The sequence below is a fragment of the Antechinus flavipes genome, chromosome 3 (genome assembly GCF_016432865.1).
Source record: "Antechinus flavipes isolate AdamAnt ecotype Samford, QLD, Australia chromosome 3, AdamAnt_v2, whole genome shotgun sequence".
Classification (NCBI taxonomy): Eukaryota; Metazoa; Chordata; class Mammalia; order Dasyuromorphia; family Dasyuridae; genus Antechinus; species Antechinus flavipes.
Genome location: NC_067400.1, coordinates 546,406,045 through 546,427,624, shown reverse-complemented (window position 1 = coordinate 546,427,624; position 21,580 = coordinate 546,406,045). Strand labels below are relative to the sequence as shown.

General features: G+C 34.1%; 1 protein-coding gene across 1 annotated transcript in view; it reads right to left on the bottom strand.

Moving 5' to 3' along the window:
- The window catches only part of LOC127557388 (phosphatidylinositol 3,4,5-trisphosphate 3-phosphatase TPTE2-like), an 89,326-nt gene that overhangs the window by 32,991 nt on the left and 34,755 nt on the right, over window positions 1–21,580 (bottom strand). The window contains exons 6-13 of the mRNA XM_051990724.1: window positions 12,867–12,966; window positions 11,933–11,996; window positions 9,930–9,994; window positions 5,955–6,015; window positions 4,325–4,406; window positions 4,120–4,208; window positions 1,955–2,016; window positions 503–583 (exon numbers count right to left, since the gene is read on the bottom strand). Coding sequence (XP_051846684.1) covers window positions 503–583; window positions 1,955–2,016; window positions 4,120–4,208; window positions 4,325–4,406; window positions 5,955–6,015; window positions 9,930–9,994; window positions 11,933–11,996; window positions 12,867–12,966 — 604 coding nt within the window. The remainder of the gene's footprint in view (window positions 1–502; window positions 584–1,954; window positions 2,017–4,119; window positions 4,209–4,324; window positions 4,407–5,954; window positions 6,016–9,929; window positions 9,995–11,932; window positions 11,997–12,866; window positions 12,967–21,580) is intronic.

Sequence of the window (21,580 nt, the reverse complement as noted above, 5' to 3'; positions counted from 1 at the left end):
ATGTACTTTAAAAAAGAAATTATTATTTATTGGGAAATACCTGTGTGAATTAACTCTTTTTATTTTTTTCTTAACAGTAATTTATTTTCCATTAGCAATTGTACTATCATATCCAGTAAAGTATAGAATCTTTAGAAATTACCCTGATATCTTTTGTGACAATAACCCAACCATAACACTTTATTTTTAAAAAATTTTTTCCATAGAATTTTAAAATATGATTCTTAGAAAGTAGAAGACCGGCTATATAGTCTAAGGAAAACTTGTCACAGAAGTCACCAAAAATAAAATTTTAAAAACCTCAAGAATTCTCTAACTTGCCACAGTCAAGTGGCTATCTATTATCTTTCAAGAAATTATTAAATTCACTAATTATATTGAATTTCTAAGAGAAAAAGTAATTTTAAATTTTTTATTTATTTTAATGTAATAATAATTTTTTTAAAGAGTTACTTTTTGTGGCCCCTTTCCTAGAAAACTTATTCTTTGTTTAAAATCTCACCTGTGAAGGAGTTTCTACTCCTTGATATTTGGAGCTAGAAGCTGTATCTGTTCTTCTCTTTCCAAAATATTCTAGGGATTCCTTTAGAAAAAAAAAATTCAAACAAGACTCAACTGGGTAACAAATAGTTTTCAATATTTTTTTTTAATTTAATTTCCTCATCAAAACTCTCTTAAGTTTTCTAATGGAACTAATGACACCTTTATTACTTTGGTCAATATTGTTTGGGCTGAGATTATCTGAATTTGGAATTCTAGAGCACACATGTTTGATGAGGCATACTGAATCTTTATCTTTCTTCTTACTTTGTCTCATTTAGAAATCATTTAATCCTTATATTTTTGTAAATATCACAATAAGAATCTTAGGATTAGCATTAACTTTGGTTTACATAGTATCTATAAGGACGTCTAAAGAGCTTCATATATTTAATTTTGTATTTAATTAGTTTTAATGTCATCTTTTGTGTTATAAGGGAAGCAAGCTATTATCCTCATTTCCCTGAAGAGAGGATATTCTAAATTCAACAAACAGGAGAATTTAGAATATAATTCACATGTTCTGGCAATTGTTTCCTCACTGAGAGAAAGGCATTGATTTCTCCAAAGACAAATACCATTCAAGCACCATAGAATCATAGGCCTAAAAGCAGACATCAGAGGAAATATTAATAGAGAGCTGGCTTTGGAGTCAGTAAAATTTGGCAATTCGGTGGTACCATCGTGCACAAAGCTTTGAAGATAGAACAACATTCAAATTTGGTATCCTACACTTACCGATTAGCTTATCTTAGATAATTCACTTAAGTTCCATTTCTTTAAATTTCCTCATCTGTAAATGGGCACAGCATTTTTCAAGATTATTGTGAGGATAAAATTAGGTAATTTTGTCACCAGCTACCAGGACATGGTTTCAATTCTAAATTCTGCTACTTATTTGTTGAATTTAGACACATACCCTCTCCAGTGAAAAGAAAATAATGATTCATATCCTTCCCAAGATTAAAAGATTATATCAAGACTAACATAAAATCCTTAGCACAATACCTGGCATTTAGTTGGCACTATTTAAATGATAACAATGATGATAATCACAGTGATGATGTAGGTTCAAGACTTTGTCATGACACATATTAAAGTCACTTAATTTCTCAGTGTCGTAGGCAAATCTTTAAGACTAATAATTGTAAAACAAGACCAATTTTCATTGGTAGATGGAATTTATTCACTAGGAAATCCTTGTACTAATGAAACTATAGGTTTAACTTTTTTTTAAGTGATCTTAAGAGTTGAAAAGTACCTTTGACATTGTATAGTCAACCTCCCATTGAAGTACTATAACTCAAACAGTCATCTTAATAGTGTCTAATTTCTTTCAATGATTTTTCAGACCTGGTAAGTTCTATCTAAATAATCAGCAGAACAATATAATTCTTATTAGTGCATTTCATACCTGTGTAGTATTAAAATGTTCACTAGCAATAAGCCAAACACAGATCATAGTTCCAGTCCTGCCTAGAAAAGAAATTGATCAATTGACCATTGCTCAATAGGAGAGTATTTTCAATCTTAATATTGCTAGACATTTATAAAGATTATAACCTGAATTTGTTCTTTTTTGACCTAAATATAAATCATATTTCAGAAATAATAAAATATTTCATGGGCTTGAACTTGAACACACTTCAGATTTCTAACTCATTATTCTCCCACACCAAGATCTAACAACAATAAAAAAAACACAATAACATTTTAAGATTTGCAAATTACTTTATAAATATTATTCCAGTTCATCCTCTCAACAATCCTGGAAGCTGGATAAATATTATTTCCCTCATTTTGCAGATAAGGAAACTGAGGTAAACAGAAGTTCAGTAACCTACCCAGAGTCACACACCTAATAAGTATCTGAGGGTTGATGTAAATTTAGATCACTCCAGGTCCAGGACTTTAGCTATCCTTTTCCACTTAACTGCCTCAGTTAATACTTTGCAATATTTTCCCTTGTTCTAAGTCTCTGTCAAATCTATATCATTCTTAAAGTCACTTATTTCTTCTTTTGGAAATGAGCTATCCTTTTACAATTATACTTTCTAAAGCACTTTGTACTCCTTTTGTTTTTAATATAAAGAGTGTTCCAAAGGTCTCAGTGAAGTTTTAGGCTTCAATAACTTTTAATCTTTAAGTTAATAGGTTTTTTAAAAATAACTTTAAGTCTTTATGTTATTAAAACTGCACTGAGACTTTTGAGATATCTTGTATTTAAATTTGTATTACAGATATTTGTGTTCTTGTCTTATCTTTTTTACTGGTATAAGTTCTGGAGCAAAGAAGTCTTTTCTTACTCATTTTTCTATGAAACACATTACTTGCTAATTTGTTTCATTGGGAATGTGTTTCAATGGACATCACTTAATATTTGTTTTTTGAACTGAAATCAATTTAGCCAATTCTACAATATGTTCAAAAAGGATTTTTGGAGAAAAGGAAAACATTCTCCTAACTGGTCTCCTAGAAGTTTCTTATGTACAACTAAAGAGAGCTCCATGACATTATGTTTGGCATCCAGATTAAGTGGCTGACAGTACAAGTTTCATCTCAAATATTGTGCTATAAATGTATATGAAGAGTTATTCAAAATCCTTTAAGAAATGGAATGGAGACGTAATATGCCCTGTTCATGTACTACATGCTAAAATTATCCTTGTTCCAGGGTGGTAGACATATGGTTTCCATGTTTCATCTAAGTACAATATGTTACCATGAATGACATTTTGAGTTCTAGAAAAGCCTAAGTCTTCTCTGATTATATTTAAATCAGAAAAAAAAAATCCCAAATGCTTATGTACAATAGGAGATTTAAAGACTAGCTCCTTCTTCAAGGACCTTGTTATTTAGTTCCCAGACTACCTTATCATGTTAAAATTTAAGCAATAAAATGTTTAAATAGCATATGTGCAATTGCTAAATGACTTTCCCAGAAAATAGAGGGATTCAAAAGAAAAAGAGGTCACTTTAGGCCAATACGACCAGAGAGGATTTTATTTGATCTTTCAAAATGAGTCTGAGCTAGTAGGATTTGAATGGATGTATCATAGGAAATGTAGAAAAAAAAAGATTTTTAAATTATTATCCATGTTAGAAATAGAGAATAGAAAGGGGGACTGATCTCTATTCATGATGATGTGCTTTTTGTTGTCTGTGACTTTTTTTTAAAAAAGAAAATGCTTTTATCAGTTTCTAAGGCCTCTATGTTCACAAACAATACTTCTTAAATATATTTCAAGCACACTAGCCAATTTAAAACATTCTCGTCATTCCCTCTGGAATAGAAAATGTCTGTTTTTCAAATATTAGGACATACACAGGCTTCTTGTACCTAATTCCCATCTTGCTCATTGAAGATCCATCTGACTAAGAAAAGAACTAAAAATGCATTTTAAGTCTAAATCAGAATAAGGAGAAGAGACTGAAGAAGCATAGTTTATCCTTGATCTGAGCTCATAATTCTGCATGAAGAGACTGTGGCATAAAAATTTACTTGAGACCTCTTTTTCTTTCAATTGAAGATCAGTATAGCTAAAGAAGTTGAATCCAAGAGACAGAGAAAAATATTACCTTTGCCTCCCATACAGTGAACTACAATTACATTTTTTGGATCCATTTCCATCCATTCAAATACACTGTCCACAAATTTCAGCATATCACTGGTTAAAAGCAAATGATTTTTAGTTGAATAGAAGTATTATTTTGAAAAATCAAGATCCCCCCTCCCTCCTCCTTAGTACTCCCTCTCCCTCAGTAAACTTAGCATACAACCTACATTATGGTGGGGACATTGTGATCATCAATAGGGAATCTTTCTACCCTGTTATGGAAATATGAAGGGTTATAGGTTCTCTCACCTAAAACAGATAACAGAAGTTAAACTTATGCATTAAACTAACATATTAAGCTTATATCAAAATTTTGGTTTTCCAAAAACTTTTATGCTCAAAATTTACTTTGAGAATTTGCATTTTTGAAGTGGTGCTAGAAGATGCTTAAGAGAATTATATTTGAACAATATTAGTAGTAATAACAATAATTTGACACTCTTTCAAATATTAGAGTTCTTCTATTCCAAGAAGCTCAAAGTATTATGTATGTATATACAGTGAACATAAATAACCAATGAGCAATGAATAAGGCTTGGGGGGCCTTTTCCAGACTTGACATTAGCAGACATAAAAATGGTAGTTCACTTAGCCCACCTAAGAATTTGCCCTCTCTGTCCAAGAGGAGTTGTATAGGAAATTTTTGAAACTGTAGGAATAGGAAAATAGGAGTAGCATTAGCTTCTCAATTATGGCCTGAGGTCATAGTCTTGACATATAAAACCTCAGCAAATAGCTAATAGTGCAATACCCAATAGGACCCACAGCAGAGGTAAATACAATTGATCAAGGGATAGGAGCAAGAAAAATATATTCAAATATCTGAGTTTTCAGGGAAAAAGTATAAAAGTGGTTCTTAGCCTAATTCTAACTGATGTATCCTTGTATCAGAATCACCATAGAGATGGGGATTTACACACACACATATACATACAAACACACACACACAAACACACATCTCAGTTCCATGATTTCAATGGGTAATTGATTTTGAGAAAACATCTCCATCTGGGATATGTGGGAAAGAGTTTACACCTCCATGAAGATTCTGATGCAGACATACATAGGCTTCACCTAAAAAAAAAATTCAAGGAATGGAGTAAAAAGTAGAAAGAGTGGAGTAGAAAGAGAACTGAATTGTAAGTTAGGACACCTGGATTCTAGTCTTAGATTGTTATGTCACTTTGGAGAAGTTACTTTATTCCTCTGGGCCTCAGTCTCTCTAAAAGTTTAAAGTGGTATGTAGCATTGATTTTTAAAATTCCTTCTAGCTTTAACAGTTTGTCTCTTATCTCTTATGTCTCTTATATTCTTTCCTTTTTACAATATTTTGATTTCACACTAAGTTTCTGTCTTTAAAAAAAACAACATGGGTCCAGTAGAAGATAAGACCTTTAAAAGATAAATGAGAGCAAGGGCAAAGATCCTTTAAAAATAGTTATTACAAGAAAATGAAATTATAATGAGGAAGGAAGGAATAGACATTTAAGTAAGTACTTACTATGTGCCAGGCACTATGCCAAGTGCTTTACAAACATTATCTCATTTAAATCCTTTCACAAGAACCCTTGAAGGCAGATGCTATGTTTAACTCCATTTAACAAATGAAGAAACTGGGACAAATCGTGAGTAAGTGACTTGCCTCACATAAGACTATCATCTGCTAGAAGGCATTAACTTCAATCAACAACTAGTCGACAAGGTTATTAATTAAGCTCCTATTTTGAGCCAGGGACAAAATTTTTGCTAAAGGCTTATATTCAAACAAGAATATCAAAACAGATAATTCATACATACTGCATAAGTTGTAGATCTTGTAGTGGTCTTTATGTTTTGTATCCAGGAATCTTGCAACTTCCTAAAACATATACAAATGTATATATTTTCTCACACATACATAATACATATATCATAAAATGTAGAACATTTGCTAACCTTAAAATACTTAACTGATTATTAAATTATTATTATTACATGATAACAATAATTATGAATATTCTCATTTAGCACTTTTATATAATAGTGCTTTTTATTTTATTAATTATTTTATTAAATAATAATAACTTATTTATTTAGGAATTTGATTTTCCATGCATAATATAATTCAACTCTCACAATAACTTCAGGAAGTTAAGTATATCAAGAGTTACTTTCATTTTGCAGATAAAGGAAACAAAAGCTTAGCTAGATTGAGTGACTTGCCCATGGTGGTAGCAAAGCTAATAATACTTGTCTCAAGTAGGTTTTCTGACTAAATTCAACATTCTGGACAGTCTCTTGAAGGAAGGTATAGAGAACAAGAGTATATGTATCCTCAGATTGACGATATACCTAATAATCTTACTGATAGGGAATAAGTCATCTATAAACATTGTAACATTGTTATAATGTTAGTTTGCTATTTTGACTAGGAAAACAAGGCTAATTTGATCTTATAAGCACATTCGGTAATTTTGTTTTCTTTTCTTCTCTTCCTTCTTCTCTTCCTTCCTCCTTCCCTTCTTTCCTTCCTTCCTTTTCTGAAGCATTCAGGGTTAAATGACTGGCCCAGAGTAACATAGCTAGTAAGTACCAAATGTCTGCACCACCTATTAGCTTTATTGCCCCTAATAGCTTTATTGTGAACATTGGTCCCGTTGCTCTTATTTTAAATATCAGTCCATTCAGACTGGTCTCTTAGTGGGCTATACTCTCATATGCTTCATTGACTATTCATCCCTTAAGGGTCAAAATGACATTTAAAAAAATATATAGTGTAACACCTCACTTATCCAAGTGTTCATACTTCTAGTAACCTCAACCATATGCTACAGAATTACCCTCATCCCCACCAGAGGAAAAAGCATCTGAGTAGCAAGGGAAATGGGTGTCATTAGGTTATTAACCATTCATTCAAAGAATCCTGGGAGTAACAAAGGGACAAATTTGATTGTATCATAGAGTATGAAAGAAGGGCTTTAGAAATCTAAACAATGAGAAAAATAATTATTTTATTAATAATGTTTAATTCTTATTATAGATTCTCATTATATTAATAACCAATTTATATATAGGACCCAAAGATCTTTTTGCTTACTCAAAGACCAGTCTGTTAAGAACATTTCTGACCTTGCCCCAAAATTCACCCCACCCAGAAAAGAGCCCACCTTCATTATCATATTCATTCTCTCCTTGATTCATCATTCAGAATTGATCTCCACATTTTTCCAAAGATATTTAAGCATTCAGTGACCTCCATGAAGGGACTAGTTACCCTATGAGAGAGCACTAGCCATCAACTTATTGATTACTTGCTAGCCTAATTAATAAATTGATTATTAATTAGAAAGAGACTCTGTGTCTTGGGTTTTCCATTCTTCTCAACAGAGTAGTGTATATTTCATCCCAGAAGAAAAAAAAAGCCAGTGGAATTGATTGAATAATGTAGTGATACACCCCACTATTTATCTATTTATAAGTAATCTATTTATTATATTTATAGGTAATATCACTTTGGCTGCAATGTATAAGATAAATTGAAGTGGTGAGAGATTTAAGGTAGGAAAAACAATTAGGACAGTGTTGCAATAATCTTGGTAAGAGTAATGAAGATTTGAAGGATGGTGACTATGTGGGCAAAGGGAAGGAATGCTGTGAATGATGAAAATGGTTAAGATTTGGCAGTATGTGGGATATGTGGGATGAGATTGAGGGGTGGAGTATAACACTGAGATGGTATAATTGAGTAATTGTAAGGATGATGGTGCCTTCAATAGTAATAAACAACTATGGGAAAGAGTGGAGTATGAGGAAAAGATGATCTAATGAGATCTTAGGCACAAAGCAATTGAAGAGGATGGAGCAGGTTCTCACGGGTCTCTTGAGTCAATTTCTCAGAGCCCCTTCAGTGCAATGCATTGAAGTTATCTGGTGGATAGAGTATAAAGATATTTGAGTGAAGGGGAGAGAAATTTACCTATATAATTGCTATAGGTATCTAGGTCTCTATTAGTTTACAAGTACTCTGAGGGATTTAAACCTGGCATAGGCACAAAAGGATAGTACGGTGAAAAGCATGAAGTGAGAAGTGTTGTATCATAATAGGTGATGGGGATAGTATAGATGTGTTGGAAAAACTCATAATTAACGTGTGAAATGGGAGAGAGGTAGCTAAACTTTTTACCTATAAATGATTGATCATACATTCCTTTCAATTATTCTAGGATCTCCCACTTTGGAGATCACATCCTAGATGGTCACAAATGTGCCCTTTATATATATTATTGTACTGATTATAACAAGCCCTAGGATATTATGGGATCTCCTAGATGAGATATATGATCATGCAAAAGAGATCAGTTTAATACTATTCAGAGGGTCAACTAAATGGATAAAAAAAATACCTATTGTTAAGTTATGGTGACGTGGTTGTTTGGACAAACCTTTAAGTTTGTTCATAATCTAATCTTTTGGGATGGGCAATGCAAGTAGATAGACCCATATAAATGATTTTTTCTAACTGCATTATCCTCAACACCCATTATGAGATTTTAATATGTTAGTTATACAGTATTGTGTCAATGGCAAATTTCGTAAGTATACCATGCATTTTGTTTTAGTGATTAATAAAAATGCTGGCTGGAATAGAACCAAGAGTAGATATATGGGGCAATTTAGGAGATCATCTGCATTATACATGTACTGATTACTTCAATTGAAAGAATGACTCACTTCAAAAGTTAAACTAAGTAACGTGCCAGCAAGAAGCAGTAAATGTACAATAGGGAAAATACTGACTCAAAAGTCAAAAATTATTGGTTTAAAGTCTACCTCTAATTCCTACTAGCTTTGTGTCTTTGAGCAAGTTCAAAAGCAATTTCTGTTGTGAATTATTTATTTGTAAAAGCACTGGGGAATATTCCAATCAGAATCAAGCATGACAGTGCAGAGGACCATCAAGACTTACATCAAACCAAAGGTGTGAAAGCTATCTAAGGGATATAATGGTAGTTAGGAGACATATCTGTAAATATATGACCTCTATATTTTGACTCCTATTTTCTCAGAAAGTGACAATATTGTGATATTTCCAGTTGGTATCAATATCATCATAGCCTAGATTTCTACCGGAGTAGAAGTGACAGATAAGGAAGTTCTGGGACATGGAACAGTGGAAGGAGGAAAAGACAGAGCTATTGAGGCAATGATGAAAGGCGAACATAATATGGCTAAGCTTATATGCATATTTCTCTTCCTAGCTCCAGGGTAGAGTAGGTATTATTTCTAAAGTATCTAATAGGGAGGAGATGAAAATATTCCTGACCTGTAAGGCAGAGTGATTAGTACTATGTAATGCCTATATGTACCCACAATTCTCTGAGTCATTTGGTCCATGAGTCAAGACCATCACATTCCATGTAATAGTCTCCTGATTCAGTAGAAAAAGTGTTATTTGCAGTTGAGGTTATCCTCTGTCCTAAAGTGAGTGTGAGGCTTCAGGTTGGCGTATGGAGATAGATTTGATAAATCTTCAAATGATTATAAGAGGGCAACTAGAAATGATCAAAAAGAAACAAGTAGGAAGATGGGAGTTAGGGAATAAGGAAGGAAGTGGAGTTAATTTTGATGGTAACAATGAAGAGGTGATTCTCAGAAAACATAAAATGGCCTATATAAGTTAGAGACTGTGTGCATTGATAGATATATCTCTTGAAATATAAAATTGTAATGTACTCAGTCTATTTCCATTGAAAAATACAAAATGAATACCTATTAGATAACATTCTCTCTTACTTTAATGGGGTTTCTATAGAGTGACCGACCTCCAGATGATGGAAAGGACATGGCAATAACATTATCTGAAAGTGAAAATAAATTTTTCCTATTAAGAAATCATTAACATCATGAAATTGTTAAGATTTTGCAAACACACATATGTACAGGTTTAATATTTATATGTATACATTTATTATAAATATGTATTTAGTATATATTTATAGTTACACCATTTAGAAGCCTCTTTTCTAGTAGAAAATTTCTTTCAAGTAATTAAGAGTCACAGAATAGAAATAAATCAACCCTGTGACTAGGATGGACTGAGATTTGGGAAATTTTATTGAGTAGAATGATCATTTAAATCCATGAGTTTCAAGGGCCATGAAATATCTAGTTAAGGCTAATTGAAAAAGGATTTGTGTCTGCTCTCATCAGCAGTAACCTTGAGAGGGGAAGGGGCTTAGACTAACAGTGATTCATATCTGGTCCCAAGGACATTTGGAAGATTGAATCAAAATTCCACCTCTAATAATGGTTTTGGTAATTTTACTTAATGTCTTTCAAGATTGTCTCCAACTTACCCTTTGTGTACTTGTTTGTACATTTTATCTCTCCCATTATGAGTTACTTGAAGAAAGAATTTGGGTTTTTGTTGTTGTTTCTTTGTCTTCCTAGTGCTCAACACAGTGCCAAGCACATAGCAACAAGTGCTAAAAAATGCTTTTTGACTTAACTTCCATGGATCCAGGAACTTTCCAAAATAGTGACCAAAATTCCTGAGAAATCCTTAAACTGAAGTCTTTTTGCTGTCCCTGGACCCAATTAAACTTTTTTTAGACCCCATTCTAAACTTGACTATTCTGAACTCAAATTTTGGACATTTGATAGAGAATATTTCTACTTTGAAAATGCTATCAATTGAATATCCAATGCTTCAGTGAAAGCAAGCCTTGATAACTGAGGTAAATCTCAGAAGAGATGTGAAAGATGATTAATTGGACCCCTATTTTATTCTAATTAGTATAATTAGTTAGATATGAATCCATAGGGTTGGTGATTATTCTGATAATAGCCCTCTGAGCTATGAACTGTAGATTGTACGTTCATTTGCTTAATCATAGAAAGCTAACTAGAAGATCTCTACATTTGTTTTTTCCTTATTATGGTGATCAAGATCAGCATGATGGAAATGATTCAGTTACATGGAAAGTCTTCCAACTATTTTTGTTGCCGCTCCATTCCTTGTCATCCCTCTGTTGCCTGGGAAGATGATCATGAGCACATAGCCAGTTAGTAACTCTGGTTGTCCACCTGAGGTCTGTCTTTCTATTAGCTCGTGAATGCACTTATTGATTTGATAGGATCTCCTGAAAAGTTATGATGGGTCTGTTAAGGTTTACTTACGACACCATTTGTCAACCAGTGGGACTCTGTATTTTGTGTAGACTCTCCTAGAAGGTCAAGGGAAAGGTCTATCCACCACTAAGACTATTTCTGGTCTTCTCCACCCATAAGCAATATAAAACTAAGACCCTGAGAAGAGGCAACTGAGATCATGAGGAAAATCTGAGTTCTACTTCATTAGAGGGAACCATTGACCCTTTAATAAAGTGTCATTGGCTCAGAGCTCTGCCTTAGTAGTTTTTCTTATAGATTGGGTAATTACAGTCCCCACAAAGTGTGGGAAGGATTCTCTTCCTATAGTTTACAGAATGTGTGACAATCATTCCACCTGCCTAAGAGATAAAATAATAGGATTGATTTCCTCCTTTCCACGCAAACACTACCTCTCTTCTCCCACTCCCTTCCATCTATATTTGCAAGAGTAGAAGGGGAACTCAGTAAGAACTAAGAGAAAAGTTTCCAAATGTAAAATGCTTTTGAAAAGCAGTTTGATTTGGATTAAATCAAGACAAAACACAAACTGAATTATTGATAAAGGAACAAATTTTAAAGTTAGTAATGCAAACTAATAAACCATTGTATGTAGTCATTAGTTAATTTCATCAAACTGCACAAACCAGTAATGTAAGTGAGGTCCAGATCAAATCCATCTTTCCTATAACGTCTTTTGTTTTCTGAAACCTTGGAGAGAAAAATAACAGATTTAATTTAATTTAATTTATTTATTAATATGCCAAACTAAAAAGAGCATACATGTAATATTACCCAGATGTCTTTCATCCAAAATCCAACACCCATTCCTATTGAAAACACTAGAAAGCATAGGAAGTTTTCCTTAAAATGATCAGCAGCATTTATCTAAAATTACCAGCTAGAAGCATTCCCAATAAGATCAAGGCTGAAAGAAGGCTGCCCACTATCAACATTACTATTCAATATTATATTAGAAATGTTAGCTTTAGTAATAAGAGAAGAAAAAGAAATTAAAGATATTAAGAGTAGGTAATGAGGAAACAAAATTATTAGTCTTTACAGATGATATGATGGTATACTTGGAGAATCCTAGAAAATCAACAACAACAACAAAAAAAAAACTACTAGAAACAATGAACAACTTTAGTAAAGTTACAGAATACAAAATAAATCCACATAAATCATCAGCATTTCTATATGTTACCAACAAAGTCCAGCAGCAAGAGACATTCCATTTAAAATAACTGTAGATAATATAGATATCTGTCATCCTTGCCAGTACCTCCCAAAACAGGTGGCAGCTAGGTAGACCTTAAATTAGGAAGAACTGAATTCAAATCCAGCTTCATGCACTTAATAGTTCTGTGATCTTGAACAAGTCATTTAACTGTTGACTGCCTCAGTTTCCTCAACTGTAAAACAGAAATAATAGCCCCCTTGGTTTCCCAAGATGGTTGTGAGGATCGAATGAGTTAATATTTATAAAGGACTTAGCAAGCTCATGGCAGGCACTATATATGTGGTCCAGTTAGAATAACAAATATGCGTCAGAATCCAAAAGAAGGTTTGCCCACTTACCAACTTTCTAGCTGCTTTTTCAATTTCATTTTTCTGACTGGCCAGTTGGAATACTTTTGTTAGAACAAAAAGTCTTAAAGCTTTAAGAAGAAATGTCACCCTGACAATGAATACAAAAGAAACAAGTTTACTTCAGAACTAGCAATTACTGACAAGAAAGATTCAAAGGTTGAAGTTCGTTTTTTATTTAATGTGCTTCTACCCAGGAGGACTCAGGAACCCTTACTCAAGTAGAATTCCTGGACCTGGGTATTGCTTTTGGAAGTTTCAGTGTTCTAAGTACATACCGTGTTTCCCCGATAATAAGACCTATCCTGAAAATAAGCCCTTCCCTTACTGTGTAAGATTCCTCTAAAATAAGCCCTCCCCCAAAATAAGCCCTATTGAGATTGCTACTGTAGTGAAAGTGATCCCCTGCGCTACACGCTACATTACAGTACCCTCTGTATGCACCGTCCTCGTTCCCCCCTCCCCACCCCGAAACGCATGCTGCACTCTGAGCTGCATGTAGTGAGCGTGTCATCCTGTTCTTCCTTTTTTTTTTCTTTTTTTTTTTAAATAACTTTTTATTGATAGAACCCATGCCAGGATAATTTTTTACAGCATTATCCCTTGCATTCATTTCTGTTCCGATTTTTCCCCTTCCTCCCTCCACCCTCTCCCCCAGATGGCAAGCAGTCCTTTACATGTTGAATAGGTTACAGTATATCCTAGATACAATATATGTTTGCAGAACTGAACAGTTCTCTTGTTGCACAGGGAGAATTGAATTCAGAAGGTATAAATAACCCGGGAAGAAAAACAAAAATGCAAGCAGTTTATATTCATTTCCCAGTGTTCTTTCTTTGGGTGTAGCTGCTTCTGTCCATCTTTGATCAATTGAAACTGAATTAGTTCTCTTTACCGAAGAGATCCACTTCCATCAGAATACATCCTCAAACAGTATCATTGTTGAGGTATATAATGATCTCCTGGTTCTGCTCATTTCAATTAGCATCAGTTCATGTAAGTCTCGCCAGTCCTCTCTGTATTCATCCCGCTGGTCATTTCTTACAGAACAATAATATTCCATAACATTCATATACCACAATTTACCCAACCATTCTCCAATTGATGGGCATCCTTTCATTTCCAGCTTCTAGCCACTATAAACAGGGCTACCACAAACATTTTGGAACATACAGGTCCCTTTCCCTTCTTTAGTATCTCTTTGGGGTATAAGCCCAGTAGAAACACTGCTGGATCAAAGCATTCTGTTCTTCCCCAGTGATTTGCTTGCTGGCGCCATTAAGAGCAGTGCCGCAGAGGAGAGCTGAGGCAGGACAACATAAAAACCCGGTATGTAAGCAGGAGTGAGGGGGCATGATGGAGGATAAAAGAAGAACTCAGCCAGCACTCACCGCGCTAAAGAAATGAAGAACTTCCTTGCAGAGAGAAGAATAGATCAAGTAATGATTCCTGCAGGAATGATTGCCTATCTCCAGACCCTTGATATTGCAATAAACAAGCCATTTAAGGACCATTTGCACATGGAAGTCAATGACTACATTGAAAATAGAATGGAAAGAAATCAGCGTGGAAACTTTGTGAAGCCCTGTCTGCAAGAAGTCATGACTTGGGTGAAGAAGTCATGGGATAAAATTACTGATAGCTGTGTCGCCAAGGCACTTCAAGCAGGTTACATTTCATGTTCATTTAAAGAGAGCTATATTGCTGGACATGACAGATTGGGTCCACTTCTTCTGAAGGAAATAGAGGCGCACAACATCCAGGACGGAATTCAGGGTATGGACACTTATGACGATGTTGTTGAAGAAGATGACATGATCATTATTGAATAAATATATTTTTTTTGTTCACATTTACCTGTTTATTAGAATTGCTGTCAATGTTCATTAAAATAAGCCCTCCCCTGAAAATAAGCCCTCTGGTGGTTTTCTGTCCCAAAAAAATTTAAGACAGTGTCTTATTATCGGGGAAATACGGTAGTTATCAGTAACACCATTAACTCCAAAGCCATCTTAAACCTCTAGAAGTTGAAGTTGAAGTGTTCATATTATGGAATAATATAGGACCAAAGGGCTCAGAGTTTGATTCCCACTTTGGCATTTATTAGCTAAGAGACCTTCAGAAACTCATTTAACTTCCATCAACTTCAGGTTCTTTCTTTGTAAACTATTGGTGGGAAATCACATCTACCCTCCATAACTCACAGTTATTGTGAGGAACAAATGAGATCATGAATGGGAAAAACATTTTATGACTTGCAAAACTCTACCTAAGATGTCTTAATATCCCAATCAGTGACTATAAGAATAATGCAGTGTCCAAGTCTAAGATATATATATATATATATATATATATATATATACAAATTGCAAGTATTAGAGTTGAAGCTTAACTTGAGTTGATTACCAGAAATGGAATGTTGTGAATAGCAGTCAGTCAAGTCAACATATATTTATTAAGTGCTTGCTATGTACCAGGCACTGTGCTAAGCACTAGGAATATTTATATAAAACAGAAAGAAGGACAATCTCTGCTCCCAAGGAGTTTACATTTTAATGAAGGAAGATAACACATGAAAGGGAGCTGGAAATCAGGGAAAGCAGAGGTAGCAAGGAACACTGAATCCCAAAATCTCAGAATTGGAAGGGGCCTCAGCAGCAATCCTGACATGTGATTACTCAGAGTCTGCATGAGGACTTCTACTAGTAAGTCAACAAATAGTTATTGAGCTCTTACTGTGTACTAAATGCTAAGAATACAGAGAAAAGAGAACAAAAAGAAAAAAAAGGGGGGAAAAAACACCTTGCACTCAAGAAACTCACTCTCATGAAGACAATATACAGATAATATATACACACAACATTTTTACAATGAAAACAGAAAGTAGTCTTGCAGGGACAGATTGGGGAAGGCTGGGGTGGGAGGAAGTCATGCATAGGCCCACCATAGAAGATAAGGTTTGAACCAGGTGTTGGAGGTCAGAAAAAAAAGCAGCTCAGGCAAGTACATAGAATTAAGAGATTGTGGAAGAGTCAAGTGTGAGGAAGAGGAGGCTCATGTAGTTGAACTGAAGAGTTCATGAAAAAGTTCCAACATAGAGGTGGAAAGATAGAAGGTATACTCTGGAAGTAAAGACAGGAAAGACAGCAAAGGACCAGGTTGTAGCCCATTTAAATGGAAAATAAAGTATTTTATATTTGATCCTAAAAGGAATAGAGAACCATTGGAGTTTATCAAATTGGAAGGGAGAGTGACATGGCCAGACCTATAATTCAGGAAAATCATTTTAGCAGCTGAATGATAATTGGACCAGAATGGAGAGAGACTTGAAACATGGAGACCAGTCAGGTTTTATGAGACTTGTATGGTAGCTGTGTGAGTGAAGAGAAGAGGGTCTGAATAGGAAATGTGGGAAAAGGAATTTGAAGATTTGACTACTGATTGGATATATGGAGTGAATATAAATGAGGAGATAAAGGATTACACAGAGGATGTAAGCCTGGATGACTAGGAGAATGGTCTTAACCTCAATAGCAAAAAGAAAATTGAAAAGGGGGTTGGGGAGATAATGAGTTCTATTTTGGGTATGGTAAGTTTGAGATCCCCATGGGCCTTCCAGGATACAAGATCTGAGACATTAAAATTAGGCATATGTTGATCTGGGAATCATGATCTTAAATATGGTAAATTAACTCATGGAAGTTTTTGAAATCACAAAGTAAGAGAGTTTAGGAAAAAAAAAAAAAGAAAGAGGGAACAGGAGGGATCCAAGATGTGTATGGAAAGGTGGAGATGGGAAAAGGAAGAGATAATCCATATTAATATCCAATATAATCAATTGATTATACTAAATCAAAGAAATCTGAGGGAGGAAGATGAGAAAAAAATAAAGTCTTAAAAACCTAAAGAGGAAAAAAAAGGTCAAGAGGAGGGATATGAATAGTGTCAAAGGTATCAGAGAAGTCAAGGATTGAAAAAAAGGGTATTATGTATTATTTATATAAGTAAGCCATGATGCTTACTAAGTGACACAGTGCCCAACCTGGAGTCAAGACTCAAGTTTCTGTGTTCAAAAATAGCTTCAGATACTTACTAGTTGTGTAAACCCGGGCAAATTACTGACATATAGCAAGTGATCCATCTTGACCCCTCCCTCACACCCTGATTTAAGGACTTTTTCTTGTGGTCAATATGACTCAGAGAGCAATGAAAGTTGGGAGTAGCTGGGTCATAAAGTATTTCCCAGGGAACCCTGCATTATGCTGCAAGGGATGTTGTTGGTGTTCAAAGGAAAAGAGAGGGGAGGGAGAGACAGAGACAGAAACAGAGAGACAGAGAGGGAGGAAGGAAGACAGACAGACAGAGATAGACAGAGAGACAGAGAGGGAGGGAGAAAGACAGACAGACAGACAGAGACAAAGAGGGAGGGAGGGAAGGAGGAAGAGAGAGAGAGAAACAGAGACAGAGACAGAGAGACAGAGTGTTGAGGGAGGTTAGGGGACATTCCTATTTCAGAAGCCACAGATGGGAAAGCATGAAGTAAAACCAGTGAGTTTCAGACTTGTTAAGTCAAAGAATAAACAGTATAGAGATTTCAGGCAGGATTGAGGTTTCGGTCACAAGCAAGATGTATAGCATCTAGACACAAGTAGGCTGTTATGAGTGATTTCTGAATTCAAGAATTGGAAGTTTGTGTTAAACAGGAAATCTTTTGTTTTTTCACTCTAATGTGGAATCAGTTAGAGTGAGTTCTTGCACAATGGAATTGGGAGGTCTAAGATATATATGACTTTGCCTGTAGTTTATTAGCTTTATTTAGTCAAATTAAACTGCTTAAGTATTGATCAAGATAGTAAAATATGGGAAAACTCATTTTTGGAAGGATTGGGCATGCAATATTGGCATAAAAAATTACTTCAATGATTCTCAAAAACAGATTGAAAATATGCAAAAATTACTCATTCATATTATTCAGGTTTTGAAACTGAAATTATCATTTATCATCTTGATCTTAGCTAGCATTTATATAGTGTTTTATAGTTTGAAAAGCATTTTGTAAACATTATCTAATTTATCCCTGAGAGGTAAGAACTATTTCCCCTCATTTTATAGATGAGGAAACTGAGGAAGGCAGAGATTAGATGATTTGTCTAAAGTCACATAGCTACAAATTATGTCTGAGATTGGATTTGAAGTGTTCCTGATTGGTCTAATGCTCTATCTATCTTCTATTGTTAAGGGGCAGGTCAATTCTCTAAGAGCCTCCACAGCTGTAGATCATAGCATCTGAAGGAGTTGCAGGACAGCCTTTGCTGACACAGGTTTTGCGAATTGGGAATGAAATAAATTGGAAGCAGAGGGAAGAGGAGAGAGGTCAGACAATGAAATCGTCTCTGAGTCAGAGAGGTCAGAGAACAACAATGGTCTCTCAGTCTCCTTATATCATCCTCTCACATGAGGAGATACATTCTGCAGGTCTGGGTTGGATCTCCAGCAGCCACTGTCAGGTGGCTCCTGTATTACAACATACTACGACCCCAAACTACTTCTATTTACCTGAATCATTACATCACTAAAAAGATATCAAGAGCAAGAAAATTATCATCCAAAGAAAGTAAATATACAGTGATACTCAATGAAAAAATTTCAATGAAAAGTTTGACATGAAAGAGAAAAGTATGTTGGAAAATATGGTTTGGTGTTAAGAAATAGAAGCAATTAAATTTTTTGTAAAAATTAATATGAAATTACAAATCTTTCTTCAAGAAAAAAGTTGGAAGGCACTGAATATAGTGAACAGTTAAAAAATGAAATCGATTACAATTTAGCATACAGTCAATGATTATTTGCTGATGTGAAAATCATTTCAGAGTCAGCTATCTGTAAATAGATCATAAATTTATGGAAGCAAAAATAAAAATCATGATCAAATTAAATAAGGAATGAAGAAAAAATAAGAAAATGATATATGCAATTGCAATAGTTCTAACACAACCTAGTCAAGCAAGCTATTGACACCAAAAATTGGGAATTAGCCCTAAGAACATTTTCTACAGAAATTTAACTGGATATAAAACAATCATCACAATAAAAAGACCAAAAGAGCTCAGAAACTGCTTCAACCAATGATAGTTGTATTATTGCCAAATGGAGAAATTTAGCAGCCAAAGACAAATGGTTTAGAACATAAATCCATTTGCAAAAAGTATTGGGAAAAGTAAAATAGTATCAAGTGTTATCTCTTCATAAAGCAGCACAAAATAGCAGAAGAAATTGAGTTTCCACAAACCTCACCCAGACTCCAACTAAGATGAATCTCCCCCAAAACACTGCACCATACACTTCAGTGAATTTCAGCTAGATGACAGACTTAAATATTATAGAGAACTATTAAAAATATGAAGGAATGGAATAATGTATTTCTTTCAATTGTATGATTAAAATGATGCTTTTCTATTGAAATAGGAGGAATTATTAGGGGGTTAAGACAGATTAAATTATATAATTAAAATAAATTTTTGTAAAGAAAAATGACAGAAAATATTACTCAAGTGAATGTTCTGTTTTTGTATTTATACCAGTAGCATGTATATAATATCTGGCATATAGTAGGTGCTTAATAAATCCTTATCGAATTGAGTATTTTCTGAAACAACATAGCTCATTTATCTATTTGTGTCTGCCTATCTTATGTAACTTTTGTTTATGTGTTGCATCATTTTGTCATAGGCGATCCCCTCCAGTGTTCTAGGGGAACTTCTCTTGACATGATGATTATACCATTAGAGCACATTGGTTGTTTATCAGCTACTTCTTAATTTTGCTAGAAGAATAATCCATTTTTAAATTTTTTCATAAATTTCTTTGATGACATCCTCTACCATCCTTCTGTATGATTTCTAATCTCTGCTGAGATTCAGGTAGCTCATATCAACAATGTAACTCTTCATTGTCTTTTTGATTATCCTAAATTCTTTGATGGACATAGTATTTTCACAACTAATAGCCACAAAATCAATTCATATGAAAATTGATTTTTAAAGATGGACCTTCATTTTCAGGGAAAATCATGCCATCATTAAAATAATTTCACACTTTCCCCAAAATAATCCAATCAACTTTCCTACTCTTGTTTAACTCTTGTCTTAGTTCCTTATATATTTGTAGGGTCTTTCTACTATACATTAATTAATTAGTTATGTAGGTTGGCCATCCAACTGTATATAACAGTTTGGAGAATAGACATTCTTCATCCACTCAATTTTTCCTTTGTGGATAGAAACTATAAAACTTTTTGAATGTTTATGAATCTCATCTGGGAATTTGTGCAATGTTTGAGGCTAGCTGAAATTAGCAAAATATTCTCCATAAACAGGAGAGTGTAGAAGATGTTAACTAAAACCAGACATTTCTCTTTGATTGGATTCTGCACTGAATCTCTTCTGAAACAGTGACAAACACCATTGGTGAGCACATCTCACTGTTTGATAATCTTTTGTTAATAATCAAGGAGCATGGAGGTGGGAAAGGCAACTAATAGAAATATAATAGAAATTTAGTTATTTTTTTTCTTTAAAAATTGTTGTTATGGTTATTGTATATTGTTGTGATATGGTTCTCTAGGGAAAAGAGGAAGGGATTTGAAGTATTTTTAAAATGAAAATATTAATAAGAATCTTAAAAAAAAAGAGTGAATCAGTCAGGAAGACTAATTAGGAATCTATATACAAAGTAACAAGGGATTGAATAAGGGTTATAACTGTGTAAGTAGAGAGTCAGTTATGAGAGATATTGTGGAGCTAGAAATAACAAATTTGATAGCTGATCAGATATATGGGATGAGGGAAGGTGAGAAGTCAGGGAGAGTGATAAAGTTATGAACTTGAGACATTTGAAAAATATAGGTAACTTCAACAGAAATAGGAAACTTTTGAAGAAGGAAGGGGTACAGTGGAGGGAAATAATGTTCTCTTCTTGATATTGAGTGTGAGATGATGATACATCTAGTTCAAAATGCCAAATGACAGTTAGTGATATAGGACTGGCGTTCAGGATAGAAATTAGATCAACGAATCACTTCTATAGATATAGAGATAAACCATAGAAGCTGATGACAACACTAAGAAAAACATAGAAAGAAGAAAGAAATGAGAGGATAGAACAGAAGCTTTGAGTGCCTCACAATTAGGGTGTGTGTCCTATGATAGATGACCTAGCAAAGGAGACTGAGAAATGGCCAGTCAAGTGGAGGAAGAAAACAAAGGAAAAAGTAGGATCATAGATATCCAAAAAAGAAAGAGTATACAGGAGAATATCTCTTCTCAGTAATTCTAGAACTGTAATAAGTCATTTATTTTTATTTTATTTAGGGTCAGATCCTGGGGATACCAAGTAAAACCAAACAAGCAGCAAATAGAATATAGCTCCAAAGTGATTCACCTAATGAATCATCTATAAACTGTTTCATCCTATGCATCATATTTTTCCCTATTAATTATCTGTCACAATACTGAAAGATCTATACCTTTCTGGCATTAGATTATAAGCTCCTGGAGGACAGTCACTGTCTTTTTTTTTTTTTTTTTTTTTTGTATCCCCAGCACTTAGTACAATGCCCAGCACAGAGAAAATTGATTGATTGGAATCTAGTAAAATCTTTCCACTTGCTTTGTGAACCTCATCTTAGATGTAAGAGATAATGGAAA